The sequence below is a fragment of the Amblyomma americanum genome, chromosome 4 (genome assembly GCF_052857255.1).
Source record: "Amblyomma americanum isolate KBUSLIRL-KWMA chromosome 4, ASM5285725v1, whole genome shotgun sequence".
Taxonomy (NCBI): domain Eukaryota; kingdom Metazoa; phylum Arthropoda; class Arachnida; order Ixodida; family Ixodidae; genus Amblyomma; species Amblyomma americanum.
In genome coordinates, this window is record NC_135500.1 from 169,116,037 (window position 1) to 169,141,811 (window position 25,775).

At 46.3% G+C, this 25,775-nt stretch overlaps 1 protein-coding gene across 1 annotated transcript in view; it reads left to right on the top strand.

Moving 5' to 3' along the window:
- Window positions 1–25,775, top strand: part of LOC144128643 (cell adhesion molecule Dscam1-like) — a 160,387-nt gene that overhangs the window by 115,728 nt on the left and 18,884 nt on the right. Inside the window, exons 12-18 of the mRNA XM_077662192.1 lie at window positions 293–466; window positions 1,370–1,508; window positions 2,729–2,880; window positions 21,006–21,137; window positions 22,097–22,264; window positions 22,750–22,820; window positions 24,542–24,857. Of these exons, the coding sequence (XP_077518318.1) occupies window positions 293–466; window positions 1,370–1,508; window positions 2,729–2,880; window positions 21,006–21,137; window positions 22,097–22,264; window positions 22,750–22,820; window positions 24,542–24,857 (1,152 nt within the window). The remainder of the gene's footprint in view (window positions 1–292; window positions 467–1,369; window positions 1,509–2,728; window positions 2,881–21,005; window positions 21,138–22,096; window positions 22,265–22,749; window positions 22,821–24,541; window positions 24,858–25,775) is intronic.

Below are 25,775 nucleotides of genomic sequence, written 5' to 3' on the forward strand. Positions count from 1 at the left end.
TTATAAAAACTGTTTTCTTTCTAAAGCATGGATACTACTCTGTGTTTTTTTGTTTGCGTATGTGTGTGTGCGTCTGAACTTCTAGGTTCATGCGTCTATCTTCTCACTTACAAGAATTGTTTTTCTTCGCTTCAGATTTTGGGAAACTTAACGCCGTGTATTTTCATGCTTCCTTCTTTCGTTTTCTCCGCATTCGCATTCACTCCTTTAACATGAGAGGTATTGTTTCTGGTTACTATGAATTTAACAATTTAGTGTATGACTGCTGCCTTTTTCTGTCCATTTTTACTAGGAAGCCAGCCCCGGAACTTCTCCTATATCCACTACAACTTTCGTAACCATCATTTCATCAATGGCAGCCTGCTGATTCGCGAAGTGGAAGAATCCGACCGGGGCTTCTATTTGTGCGAGGCACACAACGGCATCGGACCGGGTATCAGCAAACTGGTCTTTCTCAAAGTGCAGGGTAAATATTACCACAAGCATCAGTTCCCGCCGCTGACGATTGAAGCGCCTGGCTTTGATCTCGTTGCTTCGCGAGTGCGTCCTTTGTCACGCTCCGCTTTGCACAGCACCAGTTCTTTATTTGCGTACCAGACAAGTTCTTTTTTCAAAACTTTGCGTACGTGCGGAAACAAACCTCCCGTTACGCTGCGTTAACTTCCGTACTTGTTAGCAGTGTTGCTTGGTTCTTCCGTCAAACTGCAGCGTAACAGTCCCTACTCTGCTATTACTTTTTTTTTATTTACGCTGGTCAATTTACGGCATGTTTGGTGAGTCGGGACAAGGATTATTACAGAATGGCTACTTGAGGACAAATCTTTCAGTTTTCAGAAACCTTGTCGCTCATGTCCTGACCCGAAAGTATGCTCGGCACTCCAGGTTTCTTTTTGCTATAACCACGCGACACACTACAGGTGTCCCAACGTTGCTTTGTTTCCCATACACAAATACTGACAAGTATGACAAATAAAAAAAAAACTCTATAGGCTTCCAGTTTTAAGCAGTTTATATGCTTACACCAATATAAGTACGGGACAGAGAAAATATCAAGGGCAGGTTTGTAGATGTATTTTTCTTTCAACGATAATGATCAGTACGGCGCGTACTGAATGAGAGGGCATAATACGCAATCACGAAGCTGAGATTTTTTTAGTCGATGACTATGTCATACGCAAATTAGAGACTTTAGATCTACTCCTGTACTAGTGCACGACAGAAAAGCAAGGTTTTAAACTCAAAGACACATTAGTAAGGCTGATTATAGTTCAGTTCATTTTCTACAACATTAATGAGCATGTGCATGAGGATAAAGTTGAGTGAACACGTAAAGAGGAAATACTTTACATTGCGTTCACGTTATACTCAGTTCCACCGCGGTTCGAAGTCAAGCACCGGAGCTTCCTGCTCAAGAAAGGTGAAGACTACCGAGCTCAGTGCCTCGCTGTCGGCGATCCACCGACATTTTACTCATGGGAGAAAAACCAGAAGCCGCTCAACACTGAAAGGTAACTTATCATTTATTTTGTAATTGTCTATGTTGTTTCTTTCACAGCAGTTTCTCTCATTTTTGAGCTGTGTGCGAAAAATGTCTTCTAGCCTGCAGTGCATTACATGCTTCCAGCTGTGGATCATTCTTAAAGATATCATTGCGAAAGTATGAGTTTAAAAAAAGTTTGACAAGGTTACCGCAGTGAACTTAACTTCCCCTTATTAGTTTTCCACAGTGCCGTGACAGCCTATACGCGTAATCCTGTGGAAGGAAACTAATTATGAGGTCCATTTGTTTCTGTAAATTATAGCCGCTTCATATCAAAGCGCTTTGAACATTCCTGCTTTCAGATGTAATTTCACTGCCGAAAGCTTTTCAGCTTAAGTCAGCAAAAGTAAATTGCTTTCCGAAAAGCAGTGATAACAACATATTATGTGTACAATGTGTGTGCCCACAGATGGCGGCTATTTGAGATAGGCTAAATTAAGTCAATAAATTTACAAGGTGATGGTTCGGGCTAGTGGGTATGCGTTATGTCCATAGCGCAGCAAGAACTCAGGAGACAAACACGAGCGCTAACTTCCACTAAGACTTTATTTGGTGCCAACAGAATTTATACATGAAGAATCTTGATGCATAAATTCTGTGTGCACCAAATAAAGCCTTAGTAGAAGTTAGCGCTTGTGTTTGAGCCCTGAGTTCTTGCTGCGCTATAGAACATAACAAATAAATAAATAAATTTTTCCAAGAGCGTATCAAATCGTTTCACAAGAATATTCGAATGCTTTTTTTTTCATATTCGAAAGTAAAAGTTGATCGCTATTTATATTATAATGCAGCTTGCTAGACAGAAGGTAGCTATCGTGATGAAATTTGAATTTTATTGAGTACTCGGCGGTTTGAACGGCCACTTATCATCACATACACTTTAAAGGAGCATAAACATTAGCTGTGATAACTTGCTGGTCTTGATGTTTTGAACTTTGAAATTTGTTCCATTCAGTGGATATTGCACTGTGGTGAAGATGTATGCGCTTCGATTCCACTGTGTTCGCAAGATATTTCATGCGTAATGAAGATATATTAAGGGAATATTTTTCCTACTCTTGACCGCTTTAATGCGATTTCTTTGCTATCTTTGTTTCAATTGTAGCGATGTTTGGCTTGTTGGATGTCACTTGCTTAATTATGCGTCTTTCAAGCTGTGAAATCCCGACACTCTCCTTGCCGTTCCAGATATCAAACGAAGGAGGAAGAAAAATCCGGGGAGGAATTTCAGTCCGAGCTCACAATTCCTCAAGCAACGCGCGAAGATTCTGGAGTGTATACTTGCAAGGCGAGGAATACCTACGGCGAAGACACAACCCATTTCCAGGTGATCGTCCAAGGTGAGTGATACTACCTAACCAAATGCTGCGATCTGTGCCATGGTCGTTCCCCGAAAGTGGAGACTGGAAGAGTAGCACGAATGTAGTCTATACGACGTGTTTTAGGAAAGACTTTCAGTTTTTTTCTAACACAGCAATTGAGGGTAAAAATATGGCTTTTGCGGCATAGTATTAAAGGTTCTGGCGGACGCCAGAAAACCGGTGAATCGTTTTAAGTAGTGAGCTGGTTATAAACTTTTAATAATTAACTTAATAACTATTAGAGTCAGGCGCCTAGTTGCAATCAGAGATTTGTAGCGGGGCGTTAATAATAGTTATATCAGCTTTTATAATTTGGAAAACGCAATTACCCTTAGCGCCGAGTCTCGACAAAATTTGGCTTTTTGATCAGTTGCGTGCACTGGAGAGGTTGCTTTGCGTGCATGCTTTTCGAAAGCGCATGTATTATGGCACGACGTAGCCAACATTTGTCGACCCACAGCGCAGAGGATAATCGCGTTTTAGAAGCTATAAAAACTGATATGCCTTTTGCTAAAAACCGGCTACACATCTCTGATTGCAACTAGGCACCTAACTGTAATAGGCAGAAAGTTATTTATTAAGAATTAATTAACCAGCTTACTACTTAAGACGATACACCGTTTTTGTGGGGTCCACAAACACTAGTAACACCATGGAGCAAAATCCTGGCTTTTAGCCCCAAAAGCCTATTTCTGAAAAAAAAAAATTGCAACTCCTATCTAAAACGCCTTGTACAAATGTGCGTATATTAAGATCATACGTGATTAACCTCTGTGGGCGCGTGTGCTATGGTTGCGTAAGGAAAATATGATTTCTTTTTAAAATTCTGTCTTAAATAAGGCAACTTGCTCGACGCGCACACGCGCAAACAAACTAATGAATATAGCGAAGACTGAAGGTGGGTCTACTCGGCTGTGCGCTGGAATTGCCTCCTGGTTTGAGCCGGTATCAAGCATTCCCATGTATGGCAATAAGCATCGTCTGTAAATCAGCGATGTGCATAACCCTCAGCTAAGTACTTGCAAGAAGAAAAAATTCACGATAAAAAAAGAGTGGGCAAACTAAAATGTGTCACAAATAACTTTTTACGGCAAGGTGATTATTTTTTTATGGGTAGATATATACAATTAGCTCCAAAACCCTTTAGTGAATGAGCTCAGTGGTCCGAAATCTCAGCGAGATAATTAATGGATTTACATCTCAACACATCTATACCGTCCGATGCAGCGGAAACGATTGTTGTTTGTAATTTTCTGCAAACATTGAAAGATATTCTTAATTTACTATGACTGATTATTGGTTAGATTACTTGAACACGGATAATCAAGTCCATCACACCGCGCGCTATTGCAAGTATGGCTGTTTGTTATCTGCTTTCTTGCGGTTAGCTCAGATGCAACTCGAGCAGCTCTGCGATTTATTGATTCAGATACAAAGCACAGTGCCCTATTAACAATGAATTTCTTTCAGGTTGTTTCCGCTAACAATGCACCATCAACAAGGTTTCTCTAAAATAGTGCTCTTGACGCGCTTTTGTTGCGGAATGTGAACGCGTTGAAGAAATGAGTAGCGACGCAAGACGCAAAAAAACGGCTGTTGGACTTTTGAATTAATTTTTTTTTCCGGAGGAATATAAAGGAAGGCACATGCGTAATTTTCTTCTACCGGCCCCCTCTCTGCTGTTGGTTAGAACACCTTTCTAACCAGCATCTTCGCGCTTTGTGGCTTGCTTCTCTGGTTACCCTTTATATCTTATTGTTTCCCTCCATGAACTATACTGTCTAGAAAAAGGCTGATGGAGCCCAGTCTCGCTGTCATGAACGCGCTCGGCGGAGTTTTCGCGCCGGAAGGTACAAGGTTGCACTAGGTCGCATACTAGGTTGCATACTAGTCGTATGCTTTTAAAGTGTAGAGTGCTACTGAGTTCGGCAACTAATGTTGCAGTTCTTTTTGCGTCGCAGTTACATAACGTGAGAGCGCGGATCTGAAGGTGACGGGCCCTCCCCTTGTGCAAGGAGGTCACCAGTAATAATTTTCTGTGGTGCCAGTCATTATTAAATGACTGACAAACGCCAGTCATTTAGCAATTCCGGAGCAATGTATGGCTCATAAGGAAAATCCTGCGTTGACCACGTCAGACGGTCCGAAAAACCGCGTGACCTCGTCAAGAAAGAAAGAAAAAAATTCGGCTGTTGTTCAGCTAGGCTGAACGTGGTTAGTTGAAGCGAAAGGTTGGTTATGCTTGGTTAGACAAGTTTATTCATGGTTAGACACGGTTTTTGTTGATGAAACTTTATTGCAGATCACGATTTTCATCATGAACACCGGAGTACATAGCTCGAAGAGACGTTGCTAAGACATCTGTGCATTCCCTACAAGCGCGCGATCTGGTGGGCCAATGCCGTACATTGCATGTTAGCGTCCCAGTGGGTGCCTCGTGATGGCGCTACGACTGCACGCCATGCACGAAGGAAGTTTACCGGAAGCGTACTTCGCTACTCGCTTAATTGGGATATCTTTAATTTGCATGCTCATAATTAAACTATTCCTGCACGCCTCAGTACATATCGCGAAGATACGTTTCTTGGATATCTGCGCATTCACTAGACGTGCCGTCATTCACTTCCAAGAGTCGAACAGTCGTGGCGGACCGACCTCCTGCCTGGCTACCTTTACTCGATGCATGTGTTTGTCTCGCGAAAATTTGATCTGCAGGCAAAGTGAGAACAGGATGCTGGTGTGATTTTGTACACAGGTTTCAGAATGAGACTTCATTTAGTCGGGCCTGAAGCTTGCCAGGGCGAATGTACTTCCATGCCACAAAGAAAAATGAACATACGTGGCGGAGTGGAAACGACCTCGCCTCGCATGCCGGAGGCCTGGGTTCGATTCCCACATACACCACAAGTTTCTTCTGCATTTTTACTAATTGGGGCTGCTTCAAGGTCATATCTGCGTCCTGACATGACTTTCAAGGTTTAATGCACATGGTACCTAGTGCTAAAGACAAGAACAGAAGAAAGAGAAACGGACAGCACGAACGCTAGACATCAACTAGTTTTACTCCAGACAGACACATTCAAGATATAGGCAAACATGTACAACGGATCAAACCCTAAAGCGCATGTGCAACGGCAACTTCTCATTCATGAAATACAATTCTTTGGATGACAAAGATAACGTTTGGCTGCTTACGCACGACTGTCGTTCCAAGTGAAAGAGGAATGCTTCCAGTAAGTGAATGATAAATGCTTCATTCACTTGGAACGACAGTCGTGCGTAAGCAGCCCAACGTTATATTTGTCATCCAAAGAATTGTATTTCATGAACGAGAAGGTGCCGTTGCACATGCGCTTTAGGGTGTGATCTGTTGTACATGTTTGCCTATATCTTGAATGTGTCTGTGTCGTAAAACCAGTTCATGTCTAGCGTTCGTAGTGTGCGTTTTTCTTCTGTGCTTGTCTTTAGCGCTAGGTACCATGTGCATTAAATCTAAATATCACCAACTAGCCCAGTTGTCCGCTTTAAATGACCTTCAAGGTTTGTGCGCGATTACGCTCTAGAAAAAATTTCCCTGAATAAAGCTCGCCGGCCGCTTCATTATAGAACTGCACCATCTCCGCTGCACTAAACCCTGTGAGCTTAACTGGCAGTCGTTGTTGTTTACCTCAGTAAACATAACTGGCAGTCTCTCGTACTGGGTGGGAGTTATCGTCGTCTTCATCAACTTCTATTCGGATGGCGCGAAGAGATCATCTTCGCTGGCCACAGCATTAGAGTAGTACACATCGCCGCAGCACAATACACCGCGTGCACTTTTTCCTATTCACAGCAAGTAAGCATTCTTAAATTAGCTGTGTAATTTTTTTGTAATAAAGTGTTTGCGAAGCCATAGCTGCTGTTAAGCGGGTCAACGCCACTATAGGTTTACAGAAAAGGCTTGCCGTGCCACGGTTATAACATGACCATGTCTGAACACATCTTCAAGTCAAGTGACAGTGAATGCAGCAGCAAAGCGCTCAATATCGCGTTTGGCTATTAGCGCTTGTTGAGCTGTAGAGAAAACACGTAGTCAACGACATCAATCATCCCATGGTCACGACCAATCTAATAAATGCAGAGCCAATTGAGAAAAGAAGAGAAAAAAAAGCAAGAGGAAAAAATGCGCAAATTTATCAGACACAGCAGGTCATGAATCTTTTTATTTCCTCTTTGTCATATCTCCGCCTTCAACTCTTTTTCTATAGCTTTCCTGCCTTTGTTGCATTACCTGCAAGCATTACTGAGAAGCTACGGGGCGCGCGCTGTCAGAGCTGCGGATCGATGCGCCCCCAGTCGATGCTCTCTGCTCCGACAAAAAAGCGAAATAATAACCATGCAGAGAGTTAAACTAAAGCAGCAGAAAAATCAACTGCAGGTGGTACAGCGTAGCGGAGGGAAAAATATCGGTATTAACCGTGCAAACAATTTTCGCAAAAAAGAGTGGGTTCGAAAACAGAACAAATCACACGTAAAATGAGGGAGACAAAATGACAATCGACCGGGTGGGTGGTCGAAGGCCCTTGTTTCCGTTTCGCGTTACGTGGAATGGGCGTACCCGCAACGCATTTCGGTCGAGAGTCCCCAGCGCGCTTTGGCACCCGGCACGCCGGGGCCATCGTATTTGGAGACATGGCAAATCCGTTCGATGCGTAGTGCCGAGCGTGCCCAGCTCCAGCACGAACAATCATGACGAACATGTAAGGAGGGCTTCAGGATGCCTTTATGAATTGCTGAAGTGGGAACGTTACCCCCGAGTCACGTATTCTGTTGTTCAGCTTTCTGTGATGGCCGACAGATCTTGCCTAGATGATCATGCTAAGTCTTCACCCTTAGATGTGCACCTAAGAGGGACGAGAGTGAGCTGTTTTTGCTGGAATAATTTTATCTTATTGAAAGGCGTAAACCGTGTATGAAAATCGCGTGCTAAATAAGTTCATAATGTAATCTTTACCTAGGTTTTGGCACATGGATTGACTAGAACATTTTGGACTGAAAATTGCGTGGTGGACCCCCCAAAAATGTTATTAAAAGAGGTTCTCTTCACCCTTTCAGGAAACCCCGAATAAGGTTCCGAGTAGGCATCGAAACGTTGGTTTTCTCCTCATAAGACTTCGCCAGAATGTTATGTTCTTTCTTGAATAAATAATTTTCACAACTGCCTAAGTTTATCAACAGGTGCAGCATACATTTGAGGTTATTTGCGGTCATTCGTGTAGATTTGTAGAAACTACCTGTACCGGGGGTCGTGCCAATACTGATTGGAGGGCAATTTGTGAATACCCGAGCTACAAAACAAACATTTGGTAAATAATTTGAACCCAATGCAGCCTGTTTGATTCCATTTGCATCAAAGGAAATCTAGTGTCCATGTTTCTCACTTTACCTCTATTCCCGCATGGAATCCGGCCGACTTTTTTCATTTCAAGTGAGGTGCCTTGTACACCATGAAATCTACTTCTGGCAATGGAGAAAAATTTACGGAGCCGAAACAAGCCTTGGCTTCCTGCGCAGCAATTTGTTGTCCACGGTTTCAGTTGTTAGTTTTCACTTAAAGCGTAATGCATTGACAATAGTCATTATTTAATGCATAATCCTAACATAGCTACCAAATTTCAAATTTCGAATCTTGAGGCAAGAACAGTTTCTTGGTTACAATGACTTTCGTAAGCGCATCTTGTTAAAACAAGCTTGCATAGAAGGGGCCTCCTACACTAGCAATAGAATGAAGCAGCCGAGCAGAGCGTAAGCCGCTGTAGTTTGGAGAAATATTTGTTAGTATTACACAGTTAAAGGCGATCCGTCCCTGTAACGTTCCCTACATTGTTAAGAAAAACTGTCGCTCAATATAGTCACGTGCCTTTACGCCTGGAGCACTGAGTCGCTTCGATGTTCACTTAAGTGAGTTCACCTTTCGGCACAGATAAGATATTGTGCACAGCAATATTTGCGTAACGAATGTTGCTGGTGACGTGTGCTGCTATCGTATACGAAGTCAACTACACCGCAGAATGAATAAATCCCAGTGGGTACACTTGACTGCAACTTGTAGTTTATCGTAAGGAATACCTTATATATATGCCGGCGCGAACAGTGCTGAAAGACAAGAGGTGATAAGCACACAGGAATAAGTTCAAAAACAACGCATCCAACGTAAGAAAAATCCAAACGAAGAAATCAAGGACAGATAAAAGGACACGCAAGAAAACAACAAGCTCTTCCATAATTTTGTATATTTCACTAGTTTCATACTCAACTTTTCATACTCAGCAGCGTGAATAATTAGATGCGAAGGCAAGTTTTTAAAGATTTTTTTTTCTGAAATGAAAGCAAAAATTTCGTTAACAGTACCTAATTTCTATGCTTGTTCAAGACGATGCACTATCTGAAACAGCATCAGTGTTACGTGACTTAGTGCCGATCTCCAGTGTGCTTTTGCTTGTCCTTTCTTTAATCGTAATTGATTATTACTGCCTTCCTGCACTGCCTGTGCTTGACCAGGAAACATCCGTGACACTAGAAACATGAATCTGCTATGTTTTATTTGTTTCGTTAGTTTTCTTGTTTATATTTTGTCTACTGCGCGCGCTGTTTTAGCTATTAGCTATATCTAGCTAAAATTTGTATTTCTGTATTTCTTTTATTTTTAATAGTGTGAAGGAACAGCAGGGCATTACATGGAAGCAAAACAGGGTAAAAGGAACGAACAGGATGAGAGATGGTGTAATCAAGATTAGCCAGAGTAAGAAATAATGTCGCAAGTAAGCCGATATAAATTTTGCGAAAGTAAGCAGTGAAGAGTGGTTTATTGTAGAGCTGAGAGAGCTGGCAGCGTAACCGTTGCACAAACTGATCCAGCAGCAGTGGCACCAGTACGGACTTCCAGAGCGATCTCGAGCTCTCCAACCCGCGCGGCAGCCGGTCGCCGAGGCCGGCCGAACCACTTCATCATCGTCGATGGTGGCGCACTGTCTTCTTCATTGCAACTGCCCCGGCGACAAGAGGGGGTCGTCCTGGCGACTCTGGGCACAGAGATGACAAGGGGACCGTAGTACGGCTTTAGCCGGCCGACATGAACAATTTCGCGGCCCCGACAGCGGTGATCCGAAGAGGAGGTCACTGGCTCGACGGTATAGTTCATAGGTGACGTGCGCTCCAAGACATGGTAAGGGCCGAGGTACTTAACTGCAAACTTGGAGGCAGCCGGCACCGACAACCAGACGAGCGAGTCAGTGGGAAAGTCATGGGCGGACTGGCCGCGGTCACTCGCATAAGTGCGGAGGCCTTGAGTCGTACTCGTCAACGAGCGAGCCAGCTGGCGGCACTGCTCGGCATGACGGGCTACATCAGAGGGAAAAGTGCATTCCGATCTGTCAGGGTGGTACGGAAGGATGGTATCCAGGAGACAAGAAGCTTCAGGGCCATATAAAAAAAGAACGGAGAAAAACCAGTTGTGGCTTGAGAGGCAGTATTGTAAGCATAAGTGGCGAATGGAAGTACTTGATCCCAATTGGAGGCGTCGGAGGAAATGTACATGGCAAGTATGTCTCCAAAACTCCGGCTTAATCGTTCGCTGAGGCTGTTCGTTTGTGGATGGTAGGCAGTGGTCTTGCGATGAACGGTGTGGCACGCATCCAGTAGCTCGTGAACGACGTCAGATAAGAAAACACGGCCACGGTCACTGAGGAGTTCCCGAGGGGCACCGTGACGCCGGATGAAATGATGGGGGAGGAAGGATGCGATGTCGCGAGCACTAGCAGAGGGCAGGGCTGCCGTCTCCTCATACCTAGTGAGGTGGTTCACGGAAACTATAATCCAACAATTCCCGGCAGGCGTGGATGGCAGGGGACCATACAGATTCATGCCCACGCGATCGAAGGGGCGTGCTGGACATGACAATGGCTGTAACGGGTCGGGGGAGGACGTTCGGACTTGCGTTGCTGACAGGCAATACAGGAGCGTATATAACGGCGAACAAAATTGCACATTCCACGCCAGTAGTATCGCTGGCGCAGACGTTCGTAGGTTTTCAGCAATCCTGCATGAGCGCTTTGTAGGTCGGAATGGTGATGCCTACAGACTTCAGAGCGAAGCTGGCGAGGAATAACCACGAGACATTTGTGGCCATCCGGTTGATAGTTGCGGCGATATAGTAGAGAGTCACGAAGCGTGAAATGAGAAGCTTGACGACGAAAGGTTCGAGGTAACGAAGCTGTAGTTGGCGCATTCAGGGCATCTAGGAGCGAGGAAATCCATGGATCTCGACTCGGTTCCATGGGGAGGTCCGTGGCAGTGAGCGCGGCCAGCGCCGAGGCGGACAAGGACGAAGAGGGCGTAGGAGACGGCAGAGATGAGCGCGACAAGGCGTCAGCGTCGGAATGTTTGCGGCCCGGCCGATATACGACGTCAATGTCGTATTATTGAAGACGAAGGGCCCAGCGGCCGAGGCGTGCAGAAGGGTCTTTGAGAAATCCAACCAGCAGAGGGCATGGTGGTCAGTAACGACGTCGTTGGGGCGGCCATAAAGGTAAGGACGAAATTTTGTAAGTGCCCAGACTATGGTGAGGCACTCCTTTTCCGTATCGGTGTAATTATATTCGGCTTTCATGAGCGTACGACTGGCGTAAGCATTAACGTATTCGAAAAAGCCGGCCGTACGCTGTGCAAGGACGGCTCCGAGGCTTACGCCGCTGGCGTCGGTGTGCAACTCGGTTGGCGCACTGGGGTCGTAATGGCGCAGGATCGGTGGTAAATTCAGAATACCGCGGAGGGTAGCGAAAGCATCTTCACAGGGTGAGTTCCAAGCAGACCGATCGGCGGGCCCATTCAGGAGCTTCGTAAGCGGAGCGATGATACAGGCGAAGTTGCGCACAAAGCGGCGAAAATATGAGCGCAGGCCCACGAAGCTTCGGAGCTCCTTAACAGAAGTCGGTATAGGAAAGTTTGTGACAGCACGAAGCTTCTCCGGATCGGGCAGGGTGCCATCGTTGGAGACATGCCGAGTATGGTCAGTTGGCGGGCACCAAATCGACATTTCTTGAGGTTGAGTTGGAGACCAGCATCGGTGAGACAGCGCAGTATCTTGTGGATGCGCTCGAGATGTGTCGGAAAATCAGGCGAAAAAACGACATCGTCTAAATAGCATAGGCAAATGTGCCGTTTGAGGCCACGCAAGATGTTGTCCATCATGCGCTCAAACGTTGCGGGGGCGTTACAGAGGCCAAATGGCATCACGTTGAATTCATAGAGGCCGCAGGGGTGACAAAATCTGTTTTCTGGCGGTCAGATTCAGCCATGGAGACTTGCCAATAGCTGAAACGGAGATGCAGGGAGGTGAAGAACTCGGCTCCTTGCAAACAGTCGAGGGCGTCATCAATGCGGGTTAGTGCGTAGACGTCTTTGCGCGTAATTTTGTTTAGGCGACGATAATCAACACAGATCCGAATCGAACCATCCTTCTTTTTGACAAGCACGACGGACGTTGCGGGGGCGTTACAGAGGCCAAATGGCATCACGTTGGATTCATAGAGGCCGCATGGGTGACAAAATCTGTTTTCGGGCGGTCAGATTCAGCCATAGGGACTTGCCAATAGCCGGAACGGAGATCCAGGGAGGTGAAGAACTCGGCTCCTTGCAAACAGTCGAGGGCGTCATCAATGCGGGGTAGTGCGTAGACGTCTTTGCGCGTAATTTTGTTTAGGCGACGATCATCAACACAGATCCGAATCGAACCATCCTTCTTTTTGACGAGCACTACGGGCGACGACCACTGACTAGAAGAGGACTAGATAACGACGCCACGCTGCACCATGTCGTCAACCTGTTCAGTGATGACGCGGCGCTCTGGAGGCGACACATGGTAGAGGCGCTGGTGGAGAGGGTCATGAGGGCATGTATCAATGCGGTGTGCGACGGTGGTCGCGCGGCCCATAGAAGTTGTCTGGTGATCGAAGGAAGAGAGGAACTTGTGAAGCAGAATGGCATTTTTCTGGTCCAGTTGGTATGAATCCATGATTTGGGCCAGCATGAACTTTGGGACACAAACGAAGAGAGACACATGGAACACGGAACACACTTCACAGCAGTGTGTTCCGTGTTCCATGTGTCTCTCTTCGTTTGTGTCCCAAAGTTCATGCTGGCCCAAATCATTGTGAAGCAGGGCAAGGAGTTTCTCGCGATGAGCTGGGTCGACGTCGCTGGCCACTGAACGGTAAAACATTTCTTGAGAGAGCGGGTCGGAGACAGCACTAGGCGGTGTGAGGGCGGCGACGGAGGTACCAGAGTTTCATCTTCGAAGGGCATGCACAGGTCAAGGTGTTCAGTGTGTCCAAGACATTCTCCACAGAGCAAGGTGAACTGATAGAGTGAGGGATTCGAGACGACGAGTACGGTTGTGCCATGGCTTATGTCGAGGACGGCGAATGGAAGAGGTAGGTGTCGGCGAGAAGCGAGGATGGGCGAAGGCGCGAAGAGTACAGTCTCGTTGGACCCGGAGGTGGCAGACACGGGAAAGAGCACGGCACTGGCGGGAGGAACATCGGCGTCCACGGCAACAACAAGTTTGGTACAAGAGGAAGACGGCGGGTCGTCGGCTAGCGTATCAGGGAGCACGGAGACTGCCACATGAGCACGGGCACAGTCTATGATGGCATGATGGCGGGATAGAAAATCCCAGCCAAGGATGACGTCATGGGAGCAACAACTGAGTACTAAGATTTCGACGACATACAAAACATCCGCGATGAGGACACGTGCTGTGCAAGCAGCGGAAGGATGAATAGTCTCGGCGCTAGCGGTGCAAAAAGATAGTCCCGAAGGTGTGGTGGTGAGTTTACGCAGCGAACGACAGAAGTTTTCGGATATAACAGAAACGGTAGCACCTGTGTCCACAAGCGCGAGTGCTCGAACGCCGTCACCTAACACATTTAAAAAGTTCGGTGGAGAAAGGCGAAGATTTGAGCTAGTCGAAGTGTGCGCAGTTCGTGCCCCAGAAACTGCAGCTCCTAATTTTCCGGTTCCGCGGGAACGCTGCGACGCCGCATGGGTGACAAGGAGCGACGGCCAGGGGCAGGTGAGCGGTGCGAAGCTAATTAATGGCTGGCGGCCATGAGCAGGGTCAGAAGGGGGCACTGGGGGTGGTGGTCCTGAAGGTGGGCGAAAGGTGTGGTAGGAATGGGTGCAGGCCGGCAGATGTGGCGCAGAGGCAGGCAGTGTACGGCGACAAAGGCGCGCGACATGGCCCTGTAGACCGCAAGCGAAGCAAATCGGTCGGTTATCAGCCGTGTGCCAAGGGTTGTGAGCAGCCGGCGCTGGGTGGAGTCGGGGAGCAACAGGCGGAGGCGCTGGTGCGGGAACGTAGGCCAAGGCCTGCGGCTGCGATGGGCGTGCGACGACTTCGGCATATGTGAGAGGCCCAGGCATGGGGGCAGGAGGCATCGCAACGGGTGCACCGTAGCCGAAAGGTGCAGCAACGGGAGCGGGCTGCATCTCGAGAAGGTTGACTTGAAGAGCTACGGGAACCGGCTGCCGACGAGCTGGAAGCGCATCGGCTACCTCCTGGGCGATGGTGTGCCGCAACTCTAGAGTCAGGACCGGGGGCGAAGAGTGTGTGCCCGAGAAGAGCGAAAGCTGCCGGGCCATCTCATCGCGTACGAAGTCTTTGATCTGACCCAACAGGTCCCTGTTGACGGCCAGGCCGGATATGGACTCGCCAGGCACGACGGGTGAGAGACGAGCGTAAAGGCTTAGCTTGCGCAACTCATCATAGCCCTGGCAGAGGTTGTACACGGAAGCGACGGTAGTTGGACTTTTCGCCACCAGCATGTGGAAAGCGTCGTCGTCAATTCCCTTCATAATATGCTTTATCTTGTCGGCCTCGGTCATAGATGGGTCGACACGTTTGCAGAGATCGACCACATCTTCGATGTAGGCGGTGAAGCTCTCACCCGCAGTCTGAGTCCGAACACGCAAACATTGCTCAGCGCGAAGTTTCCGTACTGCGGGACTGCCAAAATCTTCTGCAAACGTCGTCTTGAAATTAGCCCAGGTTGGAATATCAGCCTCGTGGTTCCGAAACGAGAGGTATGCGACGTCACTCAGATAAAATAGGACGTTGTTGAGTTTCATGCGGTCGTCCCAGTTGTTATGCGGCTCACCCGCTCGTACGAGACCAGTCAGTCTTCAACATCTTAATCGCAGTGCCCGTTAAAAAACGACGGGGTCTCGTTGCCGGACGGCACCGGAGCAGATGACGGGGGAACCCACCTGCACGGCCTGCTGGTTGGCTTCGGGCTGAGTGGGCATAACGGGGGTCGGTAGCGTGCGGTTGCGGAGGTCCAGGGCAGTACGAGGACAGGGAACCAAACCTCCACCAAGTGAAGAGCGGTTTATTGTAGAGCTGAAAGGGCTGGCGGCGTACCCGTTGCACAAACTGACCTAGCAGCAGAGGCACCAGTACGGACTTCCAGAGCGAGCTCGAGCTCTCCAACGCGCGCGGCAGCCGGTCGCCGAGGCCGGCCTTACCTCTTCATCGTCGTCAATGGTGGTGCACGGTCGCCTTCTTCATTGCATTAAACAAATAATTTTCAATATAATAACAAAACTTTGATAAATAAACTGTGGTTACAGAGGTAGTCTTACAAAGACCTACCTTCTTTGAGAAAAGTAACTGGAGACAAGTTGTTTGTTTCATACCCGCGTAGCGAATGACTTACGGCAGCTGTTATCCTATGAATCTGTACAAAGTAAGGTGAGCTCTTGACCTCAAGTTTTGACACCTTTCCGTCTTTAAGATTGCCGTAGCGGCTCCGTTACACGGTTGAGAAATAAAAACCTGCTTCGCAGTTACTTTTGTCAAAGGGGGTGCACAGTGCATGAATGCCTAAGAGAGCGAACACTAAAAACTTAAACAAAACTGAACATAAATGACAGAACTAAGAAAAAGGAGCTCCAAAACTAAATTGTCTACAATTTATAACGTCCCCTTTTGCATGAACTCTGCTCTAAGGTCAGGGTTGTTTCCTGCGTTTTACTCGTTGCTTCCTCTGTGTCTGTAACTTTCGGGTGCCCGTTTTTGCCCGAACCAGACAAGCATTGTGTTGAAATCTAATTATTATCCGCAGCCCGCTTCTCATTTAGATCAGGTATAGCGATACACTCTTTAATAGGCTCTTTTAATATCTACCTAGTCCGTATCTAAATTAGAATTGCGAGGAGAAAATTAAAAACCACTCTGATATTCTACTTGAGGCACTTGGTCTGCAGATGCTGACAGAACACTATCTATAATATTCACTTTAAGAGAATAAACCCAAACACGCAAATTTATGTCTTAATGAAAAAAAGGGCGAGATTATCAGCAATGTTGTGAAAAGAACATCGCAGTCCAGACATCAAGTAACTCTTATAGACCATGCTCTCAAAGGTCAGAGTGGTATCAGCATTGGCATTTCATTGAAAAGGGCCACTGATATGATCAAGAAACAGATCAATAATGGAGTCACTGCAATTCTTTGATCGAGAGTGCGCTTGATGACCGCAGGAAACTGAGACAAAAGTATCGGTCGCAGGTATCCTCTAAAACGCCTTTCTCAAATAAAGCATGCGAAAGTGATAAACTGTAAACGATGCATCAATGCTATGAGCAACGATAAGGTCATTTCTCAATAAATGAACGCGTGTTTATTCCAATGTTTTCAAAGTCGTAGATAACGGCGCGTCCACAAAGACACACGTACATAGATTATTCCATTATACGTGCCCCAGGAACAAATATAGACTGATGTCACGACGGAGTGCCTTCGACCCGTATAACAATGAGGACACGCTCGAAACAGGGTGCATCCTGTCCCTGCCATACAAATAAACAAACAGACCAGGACTATCTCTGATGGGCTTTCTTCGACGTGCGATGCGCACAATGGCGCTTGTCAAGCAGAACCGCCGTCCTTGCATCACGGCGTTCCGAGTCAGAGCGGGGAACCTGTCCGCCCTTCTCATATCTCAAGCTGTCCCGAAAGCTCCATCAGCAAACGCCTCAAGAAGGGCGTTTTCGGAGCGGTGCCGCCGCCGGTGTCGTCCTTGAGTCTGCAGAGACCCGGTTCGGGAAATTCTGCTTGCGATTCTTTTTCCCTCCTTTCGTGTTCCCAAGACGTTGGCCTGACAAGCGGGGGGAATCAGAGAGTGCGGAGAAGACACGGCATGAATCTTGTCCCGTTATCTCGAAGCAAGTGCGCGTGTGGAGCACGTGCGTGCGACTAAGTCCGTGTTCGTAGAGGAAAATGGCCGCGCCCTGTTATAGACAACTGTATGCTGGTAGGGCGCCTTTCATTTTCTCTAAGTGGAGTCGGCTGGAGACTCATTGACTGATCTTGTCTCTAGTGCCGCATCTGTACGAAGCAGTGCGTTCTGGCAAGATTCGCGTCAATGCGTCTGCGTGTCCTTGCCACATTCATTTCTCCTGAGCGGGCCGCTATTCTCTTCGTAACCTCGTCTCTCTTTCTTCTGGTTCTTGTTTTTGCTATTGCTCCTGAATTGCGGGAAACCAATGTTAGTCGAAATACATTTCTTGAGGTCATAGTTGGTTCGTGATTTAAGAGATAAATACAGACCACTAGATTTCTTTTTGAATTGCCGGTGTTCCTAAGTGCGCGTTTATCTCTTTTGCTTTTCCTTTGAAGTCACGTGGCTATAATGTAGAAGAATTGGGTCGTTTATCACCCAATGGGAAACCGTTGAAGGAGAAGTTCATCTTTCTGGATGTATGATAGCATTTAAAATGCGTCCCTTGTACAAGTAGTTAAATACGAGAAATTGTTAGTTGTTTTGGCTTATAAACATCCACTGTCACCAACAAAAGTTATTGTAATTAGGCACAACATATTTCGCATGAAGGTGATCAAACAATTGCGTCTGGTCACACAAACGAGTGGAGTGAACATTCCATGAATAAGCGATCTGTGGGAGCCAACGTTTGTCAGTCGCGATTGGTACTTAAGGGAAAGTCATCGATGAATTAGTGGGCTCTGCTGTTTTACTCTGGTCTGTAAGGGTGACCACTGAAACCAGCTTAAGAAACTTAACAAGTGCCGGCTATTTACTATAGTGAAAAGGTCATCTTGCATCACGCCATGCTCCTTCGACTTATCTATTCCAGAAAGTTAGCAGATATGTTTTAATTGCGGGCCTACAGAGAGTTGCATTTGTAAGGTGAAATTGTTCCAAGTCAAGTAGTCTTAGAAGATAATCGCTGCTTCTATCAGTTTTGATTGTTTTAATTCTCAGAATCTGTTTTGATTCTCTTGAAACGAATACTAAACAGTTCTGTGGCAAGTCTTTTGCAGTAAATTTTCGCTTTGCTAAGCATCAAATAATCGGGATGATCTTTCTGTACTGGCCGTACATTTTACGAACAATATGGTTTGGTTTGTTTGTGCTGAACTCGACTTCATAATGGTTACAAGTTCTAGCTGAAAGGAAACCACCAAATTTGCGCGCGTTTTTTTTTTCACTTAGCTTTTTTACTATATAAAATAAAGGTTCCTAAACTTCACTGCTCCGATCTTCAGTTTCAACTTTATTATTTACATTCTTAGCGTATTTCACACTGCAGCGTCATCAAGCAACACCGAAGCATAATCTTGAGTAACCAACAGGTGCAATGCACAGCTTGGCGCTTTCCTTAATTCTTTTGGCTTTTCATGCTAAAGCTTGGCACCTAAAGATTTCCCTACAGTCGGTGTTGCCTTTCATCTGCACCTACCGCCTGGTTGTCAAAAGCAAAACTACAGCACAAACGAAAAAGAATGCCGACTTGAACAGGGCAGCGTTCTGGACGAGATGCTGGGGGTGTCATATTTTCTTAATCCTAAAGCCGGCGCTCTGCTAATATGTGCGCAAGTTCGCTTCTGAATCCACCAAAAACAACAAAACGTACGCCTTCTATGAGCTTGAAAGTGGGATGTCAAAAATAAGTGCCTTCGGTATGTGACAGACGACGTGTGGGCTCAGGCCGCCTTGCGATTATTTCTTTACAGAAGGCAGTCGGCATGCACTGCCCTTCAATGGCCCAGTTGTGCATCCAACTATACACAACACCGTGACCTATACCGCTGGTTTGTTCGTGCTTGGATGCACTATACATGCTGCGTAATGTGGGTAAACCTCATACTTCGGCGTTTAGAAAAGAACAAGACCAGCGAAAATATTTATTCACACACCTACGACCATGGGTGCATCGCAAGTTGTGTGGCATAAACGTATCGTGAACTCTAAACAACACTTCGTTCTTCTGAAGAACGGATTGCGTAGGATTAGGATATTTCCGAAAAGAAACAATGCGCTCATACAGTTCAACCAGCACAGTTGCCCCATGCACCGATATTCGTGGGTGTCTCTGAAAGAATATTATCACAGCTCTACCTACATGAGGTAAATGTTCTCGTTTGAGTCTGAAAAGGCTCGGTGAGAAATCTAATTAAACTACTTATAAACACTAGAATCAATATATTTAATGAACTGTGTGATATTACATAATAAATTTAAGTTTTGAAAAGGAAAGGCTGCTAGGATTACGAAAGTTCTTTACGACGAAACATGCTATTACGACCGACGAGCAGAGAAATACTTCATATGAGAATGAACTACAGGCCTAAGTTCATTAGGTTCATTTCGTTGAAAAATGAAGCTGTGTGTTAGAAGTTTCAAATGCATTTATGTAACAAAATTAACACAAAATGTGAGGATACAAAGGAAACAAGGAGTTCGGAAAATTTCTGCCACCGTCTGGAGTCAGGACTTGTGCGGTGAAGTACAGACGCCCACACATACCTGTCGAGAGACCTTAAATGAATCATTCGAGCACACTCTCGCGATATATTGCGAATGGCCTAGCGCTGAAATTATTACTTTATCGTACAAGCCCGTTGTAAATGATCGTGGATTTCCTGCCATGGCGTCAAAGTCTACATCGAGCCCGGAAAGCAAACGCACAACACAGCGCGCCGTTCAGCGTTCTGGACAGGTTGGGATGTCTGTTCAAACATTTGACTTTGCTAGTCCCCGATGGAGGCCGACGTTCATTTCAATCTCTTAATTATTATAGACCTTACATTTGTGCGAAAACAAGAGGCGATAAAGCTCATACGAGGTCAGCCGTATTGCTACAAAAGGGACCTACGACCTGCTAAATTCTAGACCGTACGTGTTTTTCAAATATGGCAGTCTAAAAGAAAGCATAGTTTGTGGGCATATGGCTACGCTCGCCTGGATATAAAGGCTTTGACACTTGTGTTTAAAATTTAACCTAATTTTAGGATTTTAAGCAGAACGCTCTGTAAAATCTTTTTCTCCCGTTAGGACAAAGTATTCATGAACGGAGGAATGTTGCATGCACTGATAATGTGAGCCAGATCCAGGCAGCGCTTCTTTATGCTTTGGTAGCGACGTTTCATGACTGAGAATAGTGTTCAATCGCCTTTCGACGCCTAAACAATTGAGTTTACGGACAGGTTCTAAAATTCCATTATTCCTTAAATACAGAGATGAATTTATACGTGTTTTCTTTGATTTTGATGCGCCTAGTGCGATGTGAATTTGTAACATGTCTTGTCTAATTACAGATGCTTGTAGTAATGGGTGACTGCAAAACTTAGGGTGGCCGTAGCTATACATGAGCAGTGAATATGGTAGATAAGCTCGCTCATACCCCTGACGCGTGTACGCAAACCTACACACCGATATGCACATCGAAAAGAGGCAATACAATATCGGCATTCATACAGCATGACGCCTGTCGTCTGAGTGCTGTGACGTGAAAAGTGATCCCTCCAGCGGTATTGACAACATGGCCCAGTGAGGCACACGTGTGTGTCCTCTTAAAGCGAGTAACACGACAGACCGGTCCGAAGAACGGCATTGGAACGCCTTTTTGATTTATAGATATGGCGAAGACGTAGTGTGCGAGAAATTACAATATTAGGTGCTTTAAATGATCAAGTTTTAACGTTATTTTTGGGGTGCTGTGTCCACTTGTCTAGCAGTGCCGATCGAAATTTTTTCTTTTGCAGAGCCGCCCGACGGTCCAACAGGAGTCACGGTGATGAACTACACAAGTCGTTCTGCGACTCTGCAGTGGCAGACGCCGTACAATGGCAACAGCCCCATAACGCGCTATATTTTGCAGCACAAGCTACAAAAAGGTGAGATTTTTAATGACTGAAGTGTGTAGTGATTTATATTGTTCTAACTTATGCGCGGATGTCTGAAAGTAGAGTCCAATGGCGCGTGAGAAGGATGACACTTTCAAAGTCGTAGTAGTACCAGGCGCGTAAAAGCAATCCTGTCACGTGTCTAAACAGTGTGAACGCTAAGGATGTCCGGTAAGTGTACAAAGACTTAAACAATCTCCGATGGGGGCCCCTCGTTCTACATTCAGCGCTTTCAAGTAGTGTTTCTGGCTTAAAAATTGCGTTTACTTGGCAGCTAGGAGACATTTACATGCTTTCGAATTTCAGTTCGGATATATTATTGTGATAGAACTAAAAGCTTTATTCGAGACAAAACGCGCCAGCGATGGCTGAGGGCGGTGGCAGACTCAGCGTCAGTTGTTAGCTGAGGTTGGTTGTGTGCAGACGTGTGTACACATCTGCGCGTAACAGATCTGCATGCAGCCAGAATCAACTCCGCGTGTGTCTGCCGCCGTTGCAACTCCCCCCAATGGGAGAGCCAGCCATGGAAGGATGCCGCTGCACAGGGTGTACCGGCGGTTTCATACAATGAGCGAAAGATTCGAGGAGCAATGACGGAGGAGGAGAAGCATGCCGAGCGGTCTTCACACTTTAATACAATCGCGTTCAAAACGCGTAATGTCTCCCACACTTTTTTTTTTTGGAAACTAACTGCTGTTGAAGAGTATCAGTCTATACAAGAAGGCAGGTTGAAATCTTCATGTCTTTGTTCACAGTGGACGACAGGCAGGCAGTCTTGTGAAGACTTGTGTAGCAAATTCGCTAGGAGGGATTGCTCTCACAAAAAGACGAAGCTATTTCCCTTTGAACGTCAGATCATTAACTACTGATTCCAAGAGTTGTGTGCAGTCCTCTTCATCTGGGCAGTACAATATAACGTCCTACCCCACTCTTCTATTTTTTCCCACAAGAGTCGTGGAGTGGTCCCGTGTCCCAGCTAGTCGTTCCCGGCTCCGACACACAGGCCACCGTTCGCGGTCTTCAGCCGGTGACCAAGTACGCGCTTCGTATTGTGGCCGAGAATGTGCTCGGACCAGGTACGCCCAGCAACGAGACGTTGGTCGCAACTCAGGAGGAAGGTGAGTGCTGATTTGCAGCAAATGATCGAAAATCAATTGCTCCATCGCAGATTATAATAAAAAGCGTAAATATGCTCAGTGGTGCATTTTGTTGTTGACGCTCTCATCAGCGACTCCTGAAGCTAGCACTGGTGGCGGATTGTATGCCTTTCCCTGCCATTATTTATTTTGAGCATGGATAGTGTCATAACGTTTATAAGTTTGTACATAGGCTTGTCAATGCGGGCGCCCAATATGGGCATAACTTGGGCTGATTTCTTAGCGCATGAAAAATGCGAGATTTTTTCTTGCATTAAAAACTCCCCCTGAATCTAAACTTCTGTATTTATAAAGAAGCGTGCTTATGACCCTAAATGCAAATTCAATCCTTACTTTTGCATTAATCAGGTTTCAATGTTATCTAGCTCTGAGCAAAGATTGCTTCGAACGTTTGCTGCTATGAAAGCTGCTTTTCTTTCCCCTCTGCATATTTATTATGCTCGCAGCTCCTACTGGTGCGCCGTCATCTTTGACCGTCCATACAACTGGTTCTCAATCACTGAAAGTTTCTTGGAAGGTGAGCCCTACTATGAGAGAGCACTTCGTTGCAGTTTAATAGTTACCTATGCAACGTTTTAAAGCTCGAACAAGCGTGTAATGGCGACTTAAATGATTACACCTCTCTTGAACTCCATGAAGGAAAGGTATTTTTTGTGATTTGGTAAAACTATGGTATCTTTCAGTAGGCGGTCCCCTTGAATGTTTCTAAGAATGGGCCTACCTAGAACACTAACTTTCTGAAATCGTTTTTTCGGTACGTAAAATTTATTACACTTCACTTCACTTGTGACAATTTCCCGTGTTTTTGATGTCCCCTTCCGCAGGGTTACCGCCGTAGAGAACGCGAGATGGGCCAGACCTTGTGTTTCCGATGTGTCAGCCACAAATGTCGTGATGGGGGAGTTGATACTGAATGCAATGATTCGTTGTTTACAACGACGTAGCTGGCAGCAGAATATTTTCATTTATTGTTCTCCTGTTTATTTCTTATCAGTCACCTCACCCTGTACATAAGTCATTCCTAAGTGGTTTGTAAGCAAAGCAGTCAAGAAGATTAGCTTTTGCACTGCGCCAAAATCATCGCAGACAAGTCCCCTGACAGATGGCGATAAAGCTATCATGAAAAAACAAGACACTGTGAGGCTTCTTTAGGTGGTGGTTGTAGTGGAAGGTGCGAGCCCGCAATGGCAGCTCACACACCTTTGTTTTTGCCTCGTGAATGCGTGCGAACAGCGCGCTTATGGAAGCCGGGATCTCGGGCTCGTAGCTTTCTCTTCATAGCCACAGGAATCTGTCCCCGAGTGTACGGGCTGTCAGCGGTCAGCCTCTTTTCGCAGGTGACCACCCTAGGTGTCATTGCACACGACACACCTGTAAAACTGTCGAGGTTACGTAGACAAAAGCACGCGCCTAGCATACTAACAAAAAAGTATCCCAACCGAAATTCTTAATATATCCAGCTTTCTGAAGAGGATTGTTTAAAATAAAAGTGGTTCTCACAAGAAAACAATGTATCAGCCCACCAAAACCTCGAGTCACTCATCATCTAGACAACACTCAACGGACTCAACAGGCACGAGGGTACCTTGCTTAATATCTCTGCCAAATCACTAAAAACGCCTCACAACACGACAGAAAACCGGATACGCCTGCTGGTTGCCTTACGGTGATCAAGCGAGCCGTAGCGCTCCCGAAGCGACATTCTTTTTTGGCCCAGGGTCATGATAAGTGAACCTCATCAAAAAGTTTCCTTTAAGACTGACATGCGATAATTTACGCGTGAAATACCCACTGCAATATTTACACCACCCTTATTTCAGCAAGACATAAAATAAAGATTCTAAAAGTGTGTAAAGAGAGGCGAAGAACCCATTTGTTGTGACATATGCTGCGCTCTTCAGACCATACTGCAGAAAGAGGGGTGCCACTGGGACATTATAGCCTCATGCCCCTCTAACGTAGCGCTCTGGAAAAGCTGCATTGCTCAGCTTCCCTTCGGCTAACTATGCAAAAGGTAAAAATAAACACGTTTTTGCCCTTCCAAGCACGTGGAGGAAGAGCCATCTAATATTTTTTTTTTCTGTTAAGTACAGGGGTTTGTTTCTTTAAAATGTTGTTCCTCTAGTAACCTAATGACACGGACTACAAACCTGATACCTAGTTTCACAAAGCTTTCACAACACCCAAACTAACCTATCCGCTCCTGTCTCCACCTTTATCTCTGCCATTGACTCGCAGGCGCCCAACAAGGAGCAGCAGCACGGAACCATTCTCGGTTACCGCATCGGCTACCGCGTCGCCCACACGGACGATAGCTTTCAGTTCAAGCAGGTCGAGGCCCGTCGAAGTGCAGCCTCTTCTCTGTCTGACGGCCGCAACAAAGAAGAGCAGGCCGAAGGACCGGAAGAAGAGCAGAAGGACGAAGATGCCCTGGAGACAACGTATCTGACCAACCTCCGTCGCCTCACCAAGTACGGCATCGTGGTGCAAGCTTACAACGCCGCGGGCACAGGACCAGCCTCGGATGAGGTTATTGCCACCACACTGGAGACAGGTAGGCGTACTGCTGTTCGAGTATTAGATATACTTATACCCAAAGCATGGCTTCTTGGTCTAAGCGTAGAGAGCTGGGCCAGTTGGTTTTGGGTATAATTATGAGAAGGATATAGAATGAGCCCCGCACGTAGTTCTTGCTTGACGGCGCGTATGAGGTGGCCCACTTTTTTGTCCTCGTGAATGTTCGCACTGACCTGCATTAAAAGACAAGACGTGTCTTCACAGTGCGTCGTGACGCTTTCGTTATCTCGCTGATTTCTAGAGAGCAGCGCAGTCTCCACTCGTTCAATTCGGTCGACGTAGCGCAGTTTCGTAGTTCTCTAACCACGTTCACACAGTTTCTTCAAGAGCGAAGTACACATTCTGCTCTTCATCCAATCTGTTGTATATTTGCAACTGTAAATTCGGTGTAAAGCCATCGCAACTAGTCGAGCGCCCTCGAAGAGGCCTCCATTGAACGACGGTGGCTTTAGCGACTGGTGTACAATGAACTGAGCGGGTGAGCTCCCTCCACTAGGACTAGGTGCCGCACCTGAACAGTTCGTGTTCGCCACAGCTATGGTCGTCGACGACAAGGGTCTCAACTCAGGCGCCTGACCTTATAGGCATTAGCTCGCACTGTGGGGAACCGGGGTAAAATTATTGCTGTTTGACAGCCGCCTTCGTAGGAGTGCGCAGGAACTCGATTCCTTCTCCGCCCCTGCACCAGAAAACGTAGCAAGCACTGGGCGGAGGTTTCATAGAGCACTCGGCAAACGCGCTGTGTCCAAAATGCCATCCACGCTTCGTCCGCGCCCTTGTTTTTTTGAACAGTGCGTACAGATATTGAGCTCTCAACAATACAAATTGGATGAAAAAAGAGTACAAGAGCTGGAAATTAGCCTTATGAAAATCGCTGACACAAAATCTTTAAGAA